At 42.3% G+C, this 16,931-nt stretch overlaps 1 protein-coding gene across 6 annotated transcripts in view; it reads right to left on the minus strand.

Annotated features, from left to right (window-relative positions):
• The window catches only part of Tcf12 (transcription factor 12), a 289,912-nt gene extending 275,336 nt beyond the window's left edge, over positions 1–14,576 (minus strand). For 4 of the 6 annotated variants that reach the window (XM_076576641.1, XM_076576640.1, XM_076576639.1 and 1 more), the window contains exons 1-3: positions 14,438–14,576; positions 13,621–13,717; positions 12,553–12,625 (exon numbers count right to left, since the gene is read on the minus strand). In XM_076576641.1, the coding sequence (XP_076432756.1) occupies positions 12,553–12,625; positions 13,621–13,695 (148 nt within the window). In that variant the 5' untranslated portion in view covers positions 13,696–13,717; positions 14,438–14,576. Of the gene's footprint in view, positions 1–12,552; positions 12,626–13,620; positions 13,718–14,437 lie in introns of those variants that run through there. The other 2 variants (XM_042281230.2, XM_076576644.1) reach the window with 2 other exon arrangements.
• Positions 14,577–16,931: the final 2,355 nt, after the last annotated feature.

Genomic DNA, 16,931 nt, shown 5'->3' on the forward strand with positions numbered 1-16,931 from the left:
TGGGCATTTACCAGTTCCAGATGTTGGTAAAATGGTCCCTACTGCTCTTATAAAACTGAGTTCCTATGACCAGTTAAGCCAAGAACCAGACAAGTTAGTTATTCTCTCCACCGTGTGACATTACTAAGAACAAATGTACCACACGTTCTTTGCAGGGAGGATGGGGGCAGAACACGCACACGCACACATCACCACCATCAAAGTATCACTTCTCATTGCTTGGAGCCAAAGCTGGCTGTGGCTCTGCAGAGACAGCTGTACTCCTGTGAAAACCTCAATGGCTTTACCACCTGGCCACTTCCTGCCCATCGCTGATACTTAAATGTGGAGTCCTGAATGGGCTACGAGCTTTGCAGAAGAAATGAGAGGTCAGGTACAACATTCCACTAAACAACACATATTTCAGGTCTCCAGTCAGCTAATCTTCATAAATCTTAATGTTTCCTCTGTCTTACCAGGAAGAGTATACTAGGGAAGAAAAATAAAATAAAAACTGGAATATTAAATCTCTTTCCAAATTATTACATATAACCAAACCTAAAACAAGAGTTTACGAGCCTCAAGGGGTATCTTCCTGTATCACAAGTGTAAAACATCACTTTTGTTTGCAAGGACTTTATAGACTAAATAACAATAACAACCAGTCATAACAAATAAAGAGATAAAGCAGATGACAGTACTCTAAAGTATGTTACAGGGAGTTCAAGAGCCCTCATGCAAACTCCCATAGTCTTTAGTTCTGTACATCACTTGCCTGTGCTTTTCAGTGCCATTTACAACAAACCATCAGAAAACTTTGGGGCTGTATTACAGTAGGAGATATAATCTCTTCTACCATCTCAACTGAAAATAGGTGTGAACATTCCAATACATAAAAACTATAAAATTTCCTATTCTTCCAAAAACACAAAGACAACTAAACGATAAGACATAAAAGTCCCATTCTCCCCCAAATGATTCAGACTATAACTGTATGCAATTAACATCTTGAAATACTTTTTAAATGCATACCTGTTTTACATAAGCTTATGACTACACTGTTTTCTTTTTAATAAAAACAAATCTTGAAGCACTTTATTTTGGAGAATATCAACCTTCCCCTACATCAGACTCCTCGTTTTAACAACAAACCAACGATTTCTAGAGACAGTGAGTTCCTCCTTAAGACAAACTATGCCTAGTGCAGATTGGTATCAGCGCAGGTGCGACTACCGCTACTTCATCAGCTTGCTGCTAGAGGGGCAGTCAGAAACCACACCAAACATGCATCACTCTTGATTTCTGTTTCCTTTGTGAAATGAACAGTTACCAACCTCTTACAAGAATCATGAAGTAAACAGCTATGAGTAAATATTTATGAAATATTTTTATAATGATTGAGACTGCCCCTTCCGGCAGCCACTCACTGGGCAGAACCCAACTGCTATTACAACTTGTTGGTGGAGTGAGTCTTCAGAGTCTAGCCATCTTGATGTAAATGGAGTCTGCTCACTGCAGCACTGCTCATAGGCTAGAAAAGAGGGATTAAGTAAATATGAAGACAAGAGAAACTTTGGCTAAACAACCTGCTTTGTGTTCCTACCGTACAGTTACCAGTTAAGCTAATTATCCAATTCTGTATCGTGGATCTTCAGACAATTAACATTAGGAACAGTAAAAGAAACAGGTTTGCAAATTAGATGGAGAAGTCAGAGCAGACTCTACAAAAGCCCAGTTCACTATGCTATGGAGGTTTTATCACTTCCATAGCTGTGTTAACAGTAGTGGCACAGAGCCAGCCATAGGCTCTAAAGATCGCACTCATTAAAATCATGACTTTTTTTTAATGAAAAAGACTGCCATGAGTATATCATAGGAATAAAAATTATGCCATTCATCTGAAAACTTTTCAAAAAGAAAAAAATCAAAGAGTGACTCTGTCTATCCCCTGTAAGTATCATGGCTCCACATTTTCTTCACGAAGCGGGAAGGATTTTCTTCTCTGTCTGCTACCAGACAACTGACAAAATCCAGAAAGGGAGTGGTAAAGAATAAGGATTCCTTTTGAAGGGAACCATCTAATACTGGTTATATAGAAAATGGAAAAAGAATGAAAGTATTACACTGAGAGTTCCTTGAGTGTTTTCCTGTATCTTTAACTGAACAGAGAAGTGTGAGTATTCATTGACCCAAAGACAGCTAGCTTATCCTCAAAGTAGAATCTAAGTCCCTAAATCAGCCTATTAAAGAAGACACTCAAAGAACAAACTCAGCCTGAAAATCCCCTAGCCCAAGAATCTGTTATAGAACTAATTCACCCCATTTTTTTCTGTGTTTAAAGTTCCCAGTCTACACTTTCAATATAAAGAAATTTTTTGTGAGATTTAAAAAAAAAGTTTAGGTAGGTGGAGGTTTTCAGATTTTAGAAAAGAAAATATACTATATAGACTATGTTACAAATTGTTCCAATATCTGATAACCATACAAAAACTGGGGACATAGTATCAATGACATCCTTTCATATTAAACCACATATTACCAGCAAAATAATCTATCTACTAAATTTGTAGGTAAAAATTTTAAGACTTTTCTGGATTTCAAAAGGACAACTCAGTGACTATGTATCTACAGCCTGGAAATGGGAGTTGCAGCAACAAAACACACTTAACCTGGAATAAAAATGGACAGCTGACACTCAGGTAAAAGACACTAAGGGCATCTGGGAGAGTCTTGATATACATTCGATATAAGATGTTGGCTTTCTGTCCTATTTATGGGGAGGGCGTGCAAACACGACACAAAGACATGTGGAAGCCAGAAGACAGCTCGTGAGTCAGTTCTCTTCTCCCACCAAGGGAGTTGCAGGGATCAAACTCAGGTCATCAGGCTTGGCAGCAAACACCTTTATCACTGACCAGCCCCAGCCCCAAGAGATTCGATATAAGAAAAAAGCCTTCTCTTTAGCTTTATTCCAAACTGGAACCAACACTGCAAAACAGCTTACAAAATTGTGAGGTGGCAACAACAACCAGAACCTCTGCCGGGATAACGAGGACAGCTTCATTTGACAGAGCTTCCAAACAAAGCCTCGGAGAAACGTACAACTCAGAAGAACTCAGAATTTTCAAGCCTGCTCCACAAGCAGACAACTCAGAACCTACATATGGCCATACCATGTTTCTACTATAACTTCAAAGTGAGGTTAGTGTTTTCTCCTGTCCAATAGCACAAGCAAACTCCATCTATCTCCAACAACTTCAAAACAAGGTATGCCTCCAGGACTGAAGTGTGGTAGCTCCTAACACAAATCTTGCCATGCTCCCAAATACAGCTCTGTTTAGAGTGGAAGAGCCTGTCACATTATGTCCAATCTGCACTCTGTCAGCCACCAATGAAGTAGTGTTACAGTCACTAATTATGACATGATCCTGCTCACACTAGGTCACCAGAAGCAAGGACACAGATGAACCAGGACTTCCAACTGGTTCCAAGAATGATGCTTCAGCAATCTGATTATCACAATTCTGAGAGCCTCTCGGTCCCAAACTAGTTGCCCTCTTAAGCCCAAAGCAGTGGGCAAAACCACATCTTGGACAAACTTTCTCTAACTTTTGATTCTTTTGGTTTGGCATTCTTTAGACTAGGCTGACCCAGATTTCACTATAAGACCCAGGCTAACCTCAAGTTCACAATTCTTCAGCTTTAGCCATCTACATGCTACAATTATAGGTATAAACCACCATTTCTATTTATCTCCAGTATTAAAAACAAAAAGAATTTTGAGATGTGATAACAAAGCTTTAAAAAAAAAGTCTATCCTGTAAGTTATCTCCGATTGTTTTATTATATTACTTTGAAGATTCCATCTCTGACTCATGATCGACTAGAATAAAGACTAGTAACTAATCCTTAATCTGTTTTCATTTCTGTGTGATCTTTAAGTCCCCCCAAGCAGCCTCAAAGAGCTTAAATGACTCATCATGGTCACTCTAAGACCACAATTTTAACCTGCAACACATGAGAGCACACTTTAAACACAGAACAAAAATAAAGGTATTTTTATAAAAATATAACTTTTCTTCCCATTCAAATGTATATTTAAAAATTATAGGATGGGGGCTAGAGCGAGCTCAGTGGTTAGGAGCACCGGCTGTTTGTGCAGAGGACTCAGGTGCAACCCTTAGCACTCATACAACAGCTCACAACCATCTGTAACTTTAGTTCCAAGGGATTCAACATCCTTTTCTGGCCTCCATGGTCACCAGGCATGCTCATGCAGGCAAAATGCCTATAAAATAAATAAACTAAAAATAACAAATCTTTTTTTTTTTTTAATTCTAAGATGACCCGACTGGAAACAGAAAGCAGGTTCAAATGGCAGTCACACTATGAACCTATCTACCTAAACTTCAGTTTATGAACTTTCTACCTACAAAGCCACTCTTGCTTTAAATAGTTTTCTGTGAGAACAAGAAAAGGATAGCTAATGAATGTGCTCTAGAACTGGGCCTACCTGAGGACAGACCAGTGACCCATCCCTGGCCCTATCTCCAGAGACAAAGCAGAGCAGGAGACAAGCAGGGCCATGTGTTAAGCATGGTAATCTTCAGAGCCTCAGTTTTACAACAATCTTGTTTACAACATGCATCAGGAAGTGAAATACATGAAATTTAGTTAAGATTGCTTCTGCTAATTTGCAATGCATTCTTTCACTACCAGTGAGAAAAGTGGAGAAGTTCTAACCCAGTGGTTCTTAATCTTCCTGATGCTGTGACCTTTTAGTACAGTTCCCTGACCCTTCCTTACAATTCCTTATGTTGTGGTGACCCCCAGCCTAAAATTATTTTCATTGTTACTTCACAACTGTAATTTTGCTAGTTATTAACTGTAATATAAATATCTGTGTTTTACCATGGTCTTAGACAATCTTTGTGAAAGGATCATTCAACCCATCCCTCAAAAGGGGTCATGAGCCATAGGCTGAGAACCACTACTCTACCCCAACATCTTCTGCAGTCTCTACAAGCCTGTCTCCCAGCTATTCTCTCGGGTTATATAATTTTTATTCCATTAAGAATTTCAAGCAGGCTGGGTGGTGGCGCATACCTTTAATCCCAGCACTCGGGAGGCAGAGCCAAGCGGATCTCTGTGAGTTTGAGGCCAGCCTGGGCTACAGAGTGAGTTCCAGGAAAGGTGTAACTGTCTCAAAAAAAAAAAAAGAATTTCAAGCAGGTGGAAAAAACACTACCACTACTTACAGCTAAGGAATAGTGAGACCTAAGCATAGAAGGTTTGCAAAAATCTCATTCCATTCACTGTTCTGCACCCTATAGTACCTGATCTACAAAATAACATTAAGAAAAAACAATCTAAGGGGCTGGAGAGATGGCTCAGGAGTTAAGAGCACTCACTCTTCTTCCAGAGGACCCGAGTTCAATTCCCAGCACCCACATGGCAGCTCACACCTGTCTGTAACTCCAGTTTCACGGGACACGGCCACCCATGGCAAAAACACAAATGCACATAAGAAAAAAAAATTGAAAAAAAAAAAAAGAAACACTCTAAAGAAAAAAAGAAAGTAAACTGCAATTAAATTCCCTGGTAACCACCAGCTGATCTTTCAAAGCTACTCTTGGGTTTTCTTATGTCTTTCTTATACATGTAACATGCAAAAACACATCTAACTCGATCACATCAAAAGAGCAGCTTGATACGTTGCCCTCATGAGGCATTAACTCAACTCCACCACCACAAAGATAATACTTAGAACAATTCCTATCCTAACAATTATATAAACACTGGCTATAAATTGCTGATTATAATTATTATTACTGTTAATGTGCCCATAAATTCTAGTTAAGAAGAAACTGCATCATGGACATGGTAGTTCATGCCTGTAATCCCAGCTTTTTGGAGGCTGAAATAGGAGGACTACCATAAGTTCAAGTCTGCTATGGACTATACAGTGAGTTAGTTCTAGGACAGCACAGTGATATTCTGTTTAAGAGAAAAAGGACCAGATGGTGGTGGCGCACGCCTTTAATCCCAGCACTCGGGAGACAGAGCCAGGTGGTTCTCTGTGAGTTCGAGACCTGCCTGGTCTACAGAGCGAGATCCAGGACAGGCACCAAAACTACACAGAGAAACCCTGTCTCGGGAGAGAAAAACAAAAAAGAAAAGAAAAGAAAAAGGGAGGTGGGAGATGCCACAATAGTAATAGTAACCATTTGAGTTAGCTTTATGATATACATAATACACAATAAATAACTTTATTTGATCCTCACTAGGATTTTGAAAATGGGTATTACCTACTTTACACAAATAAGAAAAGTATGCTCAGGGGATTTAAATGATGTGCTTAGGGCCACACTGCTAGTCAATTCAAAGCACTGATTCCAGGTCAATTGCATGGTTCTGAAGGTCAACTCCACCCACTACATGACTGTGCCTCTTTCCTGAAAAGCCAGAATTCAAGGACTTTTTCACTAACTCAATTGGTCCCTCTGCATCTCAATAAGCACAAGTCAGACTGCAGGAAATTCTCTCCACTAAGTGCACAAACCCTCTATATGTAACACTGGTGTAGTGGACTGTCACCACCGCTCAATCCATTCATGCTAATAAGCATCTGTATCTTTACCTTCAATAATCAAAGTCAGATTCTGTACATCTATACCATTAACATCATTCTTAGCCTCATCATTTCTCTCACAGAGTTCATTTCCCGACAGAATTCATTAACTCCTTAATTATAACTTATAGGTATGGAAAAAAAGTCTGTATCCCTTACCAAAGGGGAAATGTGTGTGTATGCGCATATACGTATGTACAAAAAGTGTTCATTACCACATTATCGTATCAAAAGGAAAATTAACAAAACCCCTATATTCAAGCAATCAGAAAACTGAAATATTTCTATATCTACTCCATGCAAGAGATCCAACTAATTTAAACCAAGTTGGTAGAGCATATAACAAGAGAAAATGCTCGTGATAGAATATGGAGTGAAATTTTCAGAGGGTGGGTATAAGATTTCACCTTGGAAAATACGAATATAGCACTTCTAGGTGGAAAAAAAAAAAAAGACTAAAAGAAATAAATCAAAACCTAACAGTTTTCTCTGGACAGTGAAGGAAGGGTGATTTTTTTTTCTCCCTATTCTCCAATTTTCTTGACAGTTGACAACTACACATTAATTTTATAGGCAGATGTAAGGGTGAGTTATTTGGTTTTTTTCTAAAACAACACTTTAACTCATTTCCCAGCACTTTCCTCTCAAAAACCTCCAAATTAGCCATAAGAGTTTTGAGTCATTTGAATTTATATGTCTTTTGTTATTGGGGTAGGGAGCTGTTCCTTGTTTTTTATTTGGTTTTGTTTTTTACAACACAGGAATCAAATTCAATGATTTATCACTCCAGGTAACTGTTTTACCACTGAATACTCCCCCAAGAAGGTTGTGTTAAATTTAAGACTCAAAACAATTCATCTTCCTTATTTTCACAACTCCCACCCTCCAATCATGGCAGAACTACAACCCTGAGTTGTCGTCTTCTTACCCACAGAACTCGGACTCTCTGATTCTGTAAATCCCTTACTCCTAGTTCCTTCTTTCTCCTTCCCACACACACTGTGGCTAAATCCAAACCTTGGTATCTCATCTCTAGACCAGTACAACTTCCTAAAGAAATGTTTTCCTTATTCTAGTGCCTTCCCAGTACCAATTCATTCCGCCACAATTTGCTGCACATCAAGTGCTGCTGTTCTTGGGGCTTCCCACTTATTAGCTCCTCTGACCCTGTACCAAACTTCCCAGTAGCTATTACCTTATAGATGGAGAACAGTAGCCTACAGTGGTTAGGTAACTCACCCATGTCCTCCAAGCTAGTGATAATATCTGAATGTGACCCGAACAAATTCAGCTCCAGATAACAGTCGGCAACTATGAATTCTGGAATGGCAATCAGTTAAAGCCACCTTCTCTTTTCTCAAACTGTATAGATCTTTTAGTCACATCAAATTACTTTATACTACCCCAACTCTGGGAGGTGTGTTCTTCTCCTCACTGAATAATCCTGCATATTGCCTTCACCAGTCAACACTAAATTAAACTTGTTAGTTTCCTCACTCTATATAGCACAGCCCTCTTAAGAACTCAACATAAGTTAATGCATTTATAATTCTTGATATTCTGTAAGTACACAAGTTACCCTCCAGTTTTCTATTTTATCTTTACATGTAAACAATGAAATGTCTCCACTTCCAGTCTATGACCTTCTCTATTTCCCATCTTCCCAAATGCTAGTATTATAAGACCAGGCTGCATAAAGTAATAATTAATAAATTGTTATCTGACTGACAATCATATGGCTCAACTATTTAACAAAGCAGGATATCATTCATTAGCCTTCTGTGGTGAGATGTTGGTCTTCTCACTTTATTCCTTAAACACATTAGATTTGTAACTTCAACATTCCCAACTAAAAGTACACATTCAGGTGACACCCAAAAGCAGTCTGTTTGGTCTCCTGTTTTTTTTGTGTGTGTGTGTTTTTTTTAGTTTTAGTTTTCTTAAGTTAGCTTATGCACTGTCCTGAAACACCATCTTAATAAGTACCTCTCTCTAACCTCACTCTCTTATAACAAGATGCCCAAGTCTTCAAACATATAAAGCAGGCAGTGAATTTCAAGAATGATTACCAATTGTTTAAGAACAGAAAAGACTGACTTTAATAATTGTGTACACTCTATGATCCTCTTAAACCAAAATGTAGAAACAACTCTGATTATAATTTAAGGCTGAATGTTTTCATTTTCCTATCCAAAAGAACCACTGTGAAACTCAGGGAAGACAATATACCAAGAGATAGTTTAAAGACAGAAATACAAATCTATACATGAGCTGTTGGTGAAAAGACAAAAACGATCAATCAATTAGATGCACATTTCACTAAGTATAACAAGTCCCAAGCACTGTGATCTGATGAAGGGTCACTGCAGAACTGTTCTCAAGAGCACAGTGCTCACCGCTACGATCTTGTGTTTCATTTTTCTGGTTTCCAAGTTTGTACTTAAATTTACAAGGTTTTCAAAAAGACCTCTTTGTTACTTATCCTTTACCTTAATAAACCATTTTAACTTAAAATATTAGATGTCCCCATATATCTGCTCAGTCTGCAGTTACTATTCATCAGTACAACAATATCTAAAATGTTGAATCTTACCATATACACAATACTAAAACTTAGTTATCCTCAATCTCAACACTAAATGGTATACACGGAGGCCCACACCCCACTCATAACCTGAAAATACCTTGAGTGACAGGCCAACTTAGTTTCCTTTTTATTTAAAAATCACCATTTCTATTTGTACTATACTTCAGTTTTAAAACCCCTTAGTAAAATCTTGGTTTTCTGCTTTCATTTCTTTTTCACTAGATATATTCAAGTTCTACTCTAGCAATTTGAAACCCTATAGGATGGGTCCACATTTAATAATCTTATCACACCTAATGGAGAGTAAATAATAATGTTATGGATTTTTTTAATCAGTAGGAAAATGTATGCAAGTATAAAAGGGCAGCATGAGGATGTCTTTACCTTACCACTATCAATTCCCTATTTATGAGACTTAAGCAAGACATTACCACTGGAGGGAACGGGAAAGCAACACCACATCTGTGGGTAGTTCCCTTCTCTGTTGTTGTTTACGGTATTGATCTGTTTGTTTTGATGGTCTTGTGTAGCCCACACTGGCCTTTAACTACGGACCCAAAGATGACTTTGAATTCCTGTTCCTCCTTGCCTCTGGGCCGAGATTACAAGTGTGAGCCACTATACTCAGATGTATATATTTCTTATAAACTATATTTGAAGCTCATGTACCCCACCTTTCATTTCCAAAAACATACTTATCACAAGGTCAGTAAGAACATCTCATACAAGCTCTCACACCAAGTGAACTAATTTACAGTCTACCTATAACGCAAAGGAAATAACATCTTGGGGAAGAAATGACACTGTACAGATTCAAGTAATAAATATGCATTCATCTTTTCTATACTGACTTTCAAGTTATTTGTTTTGTTTCAGAAACAAGATAAAAGGAACATCTCATTCTATAGAATATATTAGGTACTTCATGTAAAAAAAATACAAAAGTATTGTACATAATTTGGATTATATTTCAAAAATAATCAACTACAAAATTAAGTCCTTCTTTTAAGGAACGAATAATGAGGAGGATGTAATACTGCACATTATAAACTGCAGCTCTCACAAAGCAAAAGATGAGTGTCTCGAATGTTACACCAAAGACAAAAAACCTCTAGTCTTTACACACGGCTCTTCAAAAGGAGCATGAGACCTTCACATCCTATATGTTGCACATCAATAGAAACTAGAGTGTTGTTACAAATATCCTTTGAAATGTCAGTAAGAGAGATGTGCAGTGCATACGCAGAATATTACTGTGCCAATTTCTTTTAAATATTCACTTTGAGATAAGAAAGGCTAGAGAGGCCGGGCGGTGGTGGCGCACGCCTTTAATCCCAGCACTCGGGAGGCAGAGCCAGGCGGATCTCTGTGAGTTCGAGGCCAGCCTGGGCTACCAAGTGAGTTCCAGGAAAGGCGCAAAGCTACACAAGAGAAACCCTGTCTCAAAAAAAAAAAAAAAAAAAACCAAAAAAAAAAAAGAAAGGCTAGAGAGAAATTGTATCCACCAGATATTTTGTTGTAAAATAACCTCCTGCAATTGTCTCGTTTTGAAATTTAAATCTTACTATTGTTATAATTCTTTTAAAACAAACCTCACAGCTAAATATTGCTATGTCCACAGAATATAGAAATTTATGTCTAAATAGCATCTTAATCCAGAGGAATGAGTGTGACTTCTATCACAAACACTTGTGTGACACAGCCTTGCAGAGGGGGCAAGGCCAGTCACATACTTGCAATCCAGCAGATATTTTCATAGCAGAAGTCGTTCTGAATTTTTAAAAGTAAGTATAACTGCACTCTCATAACAAGTTTCTAATGTTCCTATCCTAATCAATGCCCAGTTACATATGTTTTCCACAACATGAGTTGAAGCTAACAGTATAAAACAGCAATCAGGACTCACAGAGCACACCAGGCACCTACCATGTCTTACAGAATGTCCACCTAAAAGTTCACAACAATGAACTTATTTATAAAAATTAAGATGTCCTCTAAATGCTAGTGGAAGGCTACACTACAGCCACTACTCTACAGATAATTTTCTTCTTCCTCTATCCCAAAAGCAGAAAATGCCCCAGTGATTTCTAGGCAAAGGGGAAGAGGTGGGAGAAGAATTGGAATCTGGTTAACATTTCCTATCTTTATGGTCAAAAATACTAGCCTTCAGGTTATTTGAAATGCAAAACTGCTTTTTATTCTCCTGTTTGGTATGTTAGATGACAGGCATCCTATCATTTCCCCACACGCTGTAATGTCACAGCTAAAATGAACCCAGCTAACCTAATGTGTGATTTTAAACAGAAACATTTTTTAAATATGAAGTAGAAATACAATAAAACATTAAAGCCAGATATAAAATGATTTCTGCTCTCACAGCACTTTGGAAACCAGCTCTGACTTTACTAGGTAAACAAAAAACGCTGATCCAAACAGAGTGCCTGAGCTTCTACCCTGAAAGCTAAGAGCGGCTTTCTCAGGACAGTGCTCTCACTGCTCCCTCTCCACCGCTCTGGACACTGAGAACAGCTTCAGGAAAACAGAAATTACAGCTTCTATAGACGAGAATACACCCTGCTCTGGAACACGTCTTTTTAAATTGTGAGTTTTCTTCAAGTTGGGACACTGTTTAGTAATATGACAAAGCAGTATACCAAAAACAAACAAATGTAACACTAACAGTATTGGCTTAGAAATCTAACTTTAAAAAATATAATGATTACAGGACAAAAATTCACTCATCTAACATGTCATTTAAAATAAATATAAGGGAAAAAAGCAAAGAAAAAAATAAAATAAATATAAGGTTTCATTTATTTTTAACATAAAATTAACATTTTAAATTAATGTCCACAAAATGATTTCCTAAAGATTTCCAATGTAAAAGCCATTTTTTAAATAAATACAACTTACTAATTATTGTTTGTCTCAAGTCTACCTTTTATGCAATAGATCAATAATACTTCTATCCATTTTGGAAGCTGAGATTTATTAACACTAATGAGCTGAAAATATATTAAATGGCCGCATATATAAAAGGAACACCCATGAACCACGGAGCGCCTTCTTCGGGCATCTTTCTAAATACAATCATGACACAATTCACCATGTTCAAGACAATTTTCAACCTTAACGTTCACAAAAAGAGAGCAACTTTAAATCCATGCTGAAATTCTTTAAAACATATCAAGAAATCTTTAAGACAACGCTCCAAGTTTGAGACTTTTTTCAGTTGATTTTAACCCAACTCAGTACAGAATGGCGTGGCAGACATTAACATGCTTTACGCTTCTCTATTAAAATATCTCAGAGCACTATAGTGAATATCAATTTCTGAATTTCAACGTCATCTTACCTGACCCGCTGAACTGACTGCTTCCCAGGGTCGTGGGTCTTGTTTTCCCACTGTTAACAGGTGGAGAAAACATCTGCAAAATAACCCAAATCTATCTGTTAGTCCTGAAATTCATCTATACTCCTTGCAAAGAAAAGTTCACCAACTATCATTAATCAGCTCCTTAATTTTCATAGAGAATTTGAAATAAAAATGGAAGCCACACTCAGACCAAGTGTGGCAATAACAAGTGATATTATTTACTAATACTTCTTGGGAAAACTGGTGACATCTGCAAAGAAAACCCAGCCACAGGCAAGACTCCAAGATAATTAAGTTTAAACAGTAAATTTTTACCCATGATCTTCACTTTGGCCCTAAGTGATTCTCATTACATTAACATTACTTAATAGCACTTGCGATCAGAATCATGTCCGATGAAATTACTACATACAGGAAAGATAATAACAGCTCTAACACAGCAGGTACTGGCCCTGCCTTCTAGGAGCAGTTAATGTTGAAATTCAAAACATTAGTAAGAAATAAGGGCAACGGGATCTGTGGCTTCACCTTTCATTTTTAAATCATTTTCCATATTACATATACACACCGCATATGCATAGTTAAAGTATTCAGCTCAGAAGACTGGGAATTCTAGCGCTAGGCTGGCTTTTCTGAAGCTGACACTTTTCAGGTACCACAAGCCACATGATGTCTTGGGGAGGGAAATACCGAGAAGAGTTTAAGAGAAAAAAAAAACAAAAACCTCTCTTTCATATAAAGTGTAAAATCCCTAATAATCATCAGGGCTAGGCAGTGAGTCAACCAAAGCTCATGATTGCATTGTTCTTCTTATAACTGGTTAAATCAAATGACCCCTCTGGCATTAAAGTTTGAAATCTGCAAGTCTAGACATTACATCAAAGTTCAGGTGTCCAACTTGGGGGAGCTGGACTCCAGCCCTCAGAACTATCGCTGAAAAGCAGACGGAGTTGGCCGCTGCCATGTCGCCTTCCCCCTTTCCTCCCTGGCTCGCTGTCTCGGGAAAGCTCAGCAGAACCCCAAAGATGCGGAGGAAAGCTCTCCTACCGCACTGAAGTCCAGCAGGTCGCTCAGCTCCTTGTCGGTCCCGATCGCGGCCATGCGCTGCTGCTGGGGATTCATCTTCAGCCACTTCTAGCAGGTCCTACGGCAGAGAAGACAAGCTGAGCCGCGGAGACCCGGAGGCCCGACGTGAGAGGGAAGAGCGTGGGGCAGCGCTCGGGCTTTGGGGGGACGCCGGCCGACACGCCAGACCCCCCACGCATCCCCACCGAGGGGGAGGGCAGAGGCGGGTGAGCCGGGGGACCGCTGAGCTGCGGGAGGGAACCCACGCGTGGCTCGGGGGCTCCCGCAAGTTTCCGAGGCGGCTCGGCTCCGGGGGGTCCCCCGAGGCGGAGTACGGAACGAGCCCGCGCCCGGCGAGGGAGGAGAGAGCGGCGGCGACCCGGAGCCCAAGTGACTCACCCGCTCGGCAACAATAGAGCTGACAAGTTGCGGGGAGCGCGCCGCTCCCAGGCCCGCGTCTGCGGCCCGGACGTCCCCGGCGGGGGGTCCCCGGGGTGGCGGAGAGAGCGCCCCACGCGCGTCCGCGCACGGCAAACTCCCGCCCGGCCTCCTCCTCCTCCCACTCGGGCCGCCCCGGCCCGGACTCGTGGAACAATGAGACGGGCTCGGCGGCTCCCCGGGCCCCCCGAGCGCCGAGCCCCGAGCGCCGCGCAGGCCGACCGCCGCTGCCCGGGGCCTGGACCCCGCGGCTCGCGCCTCCGCCCCGCCGCGGCGCGCCGCAACTTGGACGCGGCCCCCGGGCTCCGCGCCCTACAAAGGGACCCGAGTTCCGCGCGTCCCGCCCGCCGCCCGCGGTTACCTGCCGCCCGGGCTCTGCATCCAACCTCCCCGATTAAAGTTCACTTTGGCCGGGAGCGCGGGCTCAGGCTTTTTCCGCCCCCTCTCCGCTACCCCTCGCGCCGCCGGCGGCTCGGTGGCCTCGGGCCCGCGCGAGCGCTTGGGTCCGCGCGCGGCTCGGGCGGCTCTCGGGCTTGGCCGCCCGTGGCTCCCCCGGGCGGGCTGGCGGTCCCCCCGATAGAACTTGTGGGTCTCCTCAGGCGGACATTTTTTTTTTTCCGCTGAGGCGGCCTCAGCACCGAGCTCCGCTCGCCTCCGGATCCCTCCGCGCCTCCAGCGCGTCGGCTTAACCCCTCGCTGCCCGGCGCGCTCCCGCCTCCCGCGCCGAGGAAGTGGGACCGCGGAGGGGGCGGGGAGGCGCGGGAGGCGGGGCGGGGCGAGGCGAGGCGGCGGACGGACAAAGCCCGCGGCCGGCAGCGGGCGTCTCCTCGCGCTCGCGGCGCCGACGGGGACGGCGACGGGGGACGCGCGGGACGCAGCTGGCCGGCAGCTGGATTCGCCACCCGCAGCAGCCCCTTCCCGAGCTCCGCCACGCCGGACCCGGGGAGCTGCGCGGGGCCGCAGCTGCGGTGGGCGGACTCCGGGACGAGCGCGGAGCCCCTCGCGCCGCGCGAAGCAGCTCGCTCACCTGAGCGCGCCGTCCCACCTGAGCCCCCCGCGTGGGGACGGCGAGCTCCGGCCGGGGAGTGGCGCGCCCGGCCCCGTTGGTGCGACCGGAGGCAGGCTCGGGAAGTTAAGTCTTGATGAGCAAGTTCCCAACTTGGCCAGAGGGAGCCCCAGGAGAAGAAAGGAGAGGGTTCGGTCTTCCTGCGGGGAAGCTAGGCTGGGGTTGGGTGGGGGTCGGCGGGCGGGCGAGCGAGCGCCGAGAAGACCAGCCAGGCCCCAAGCAGAAGCAGCCCCGAAGGCGAGCATCCCAAGGCGGCACAAGTTGAAGAGAGCGGCCAACTCTGGGGGATCGGGACGGTCGGGAGGAGCCGCTGGCCTCGGAACTTCGTGTGAAGAAGATGGAGTCGTTCCTGTGACTGTGCTCAACCGAAGCCGCCCGACCAGAGGAGGAGAGTTGGGGCTTGGACGTGGGGCCTCCGTCTAGACGTGATTCCAGATCTGACCCCCCAAATCCATTCCCCAGGGGGCCCATGCATGCTCTGGCAACTTGTGGAGCGTGTGCCCCCCTCTTCAACAAAGTAGCGTCGTTTCACCTAAAAATATCAACACCATCCCACTGTGGCCTGCTACAGTGACTGCTTAGTTCATTGGAATAAAAATGAGAGGCAGTTTACTGAGGTCTTTGAGAAGTCTTTTGCATATGCTCACAATAATAAATAAATAAAATCTTCCAAACACAGGTCTATCCTGAATAAATGAAACAGAGGAGAAAGCCTTCCCAAACAGAGGTCCGGTACTTGGTGATGTTTCCAGTCTGAACCAAACAGTTCTGAGCCAGTCTCTCATTATTGATTAAATGAACAGGGTTTGGGTATCTGCTCTTTGTGATTTGGTTTGTTCTAAGTGAGACAAACAGCAATCAAGTTCACATGCCCACACAACAAAGACGTAAGCATCAAATGGGAAGTTTGATTAGGTAACTTGAAAGCCATATTTCTGTGGTAAGATTGACTAGTAAAATTAGCAAAAAATCTTGAGGGAAGGCGATGCCATAGAGCCATGCGAGACGAAAGAAGGGGCCTTATACTATTCACGAAACTATTTTAGAGGAAGTCACAGGACTCCCTCACTTCAATGAAAGATTGACTAGGGAAGGTTTTCATAACTTATGGCAAATACAAATTTATTTTGTGTGTTGATTTTGTCATCAGATTGGAAATTCTTTGAGGGTTGGGACTGACATGCACCTAACATTGTACCCAGCACAGTAGACTGGATGGTAACCTGAATTTATTTCTTCTGTTTAAAAATAGTTATTTAAGCCGGCCGGCGATGGCGCATGTCTTTAATCCCAGCACTCGGGAGGCAGAGCCAGAAGGATCTCTGTGAGTTCGAGGCCAGCCTGGGCTACCAAGTGAGTTCCGGAAAGGCGCAAAGCTACACAGAGAAACCCTGTCTCAGGAAAAAAAAAAAAAAAAGTTATTCAATATGTAAATGTATTGCTGTACATGTAGATTTAATTTTTTAAAAGGAGAGCTGGAATTTTGAAATTAGAAGATGAAATTATCTTCATGCCTTCATAAGGTCTATATGTGTGTATATGTGTTTTAAAAGAGGAATAATATTTCTAATAATGAATGGCCAGTGATATTCCTGACAAATATGGAAGACTCAATATTAAAAGTGGTCAGCAGAGCAAGATCCAGGTCAAAAAAAAAAAAAAAAAGTGGAGCTTTAACACAGGGCAGTGTTGGCACACACGCCTTTAATCCCAGCACTCGGGAGGCAGAGGCAGGTGGATCTCTGTGAGTTCGAGGCCAGCCTGGGCTACAGAGTGAGATCCAGGACAG

The sequence above is a fragment of the Peromyscus maniculatus genome, chromosome 7, assembly GCF_049852395.1.
Source record: "Peromyscus maniculatus bairdii isolate BWxNUB_F1_BW_parent chromosome 7, HU_Pman_BW_mat_3.1, whole genome shotgun sequence".
NCBI classification, from domain to species: Eukaryota; Metazoa; Chordata; class Mammalia; order Rodentia; family Cricetidae; genus Peromyscus; species Peromyscus maniculatus.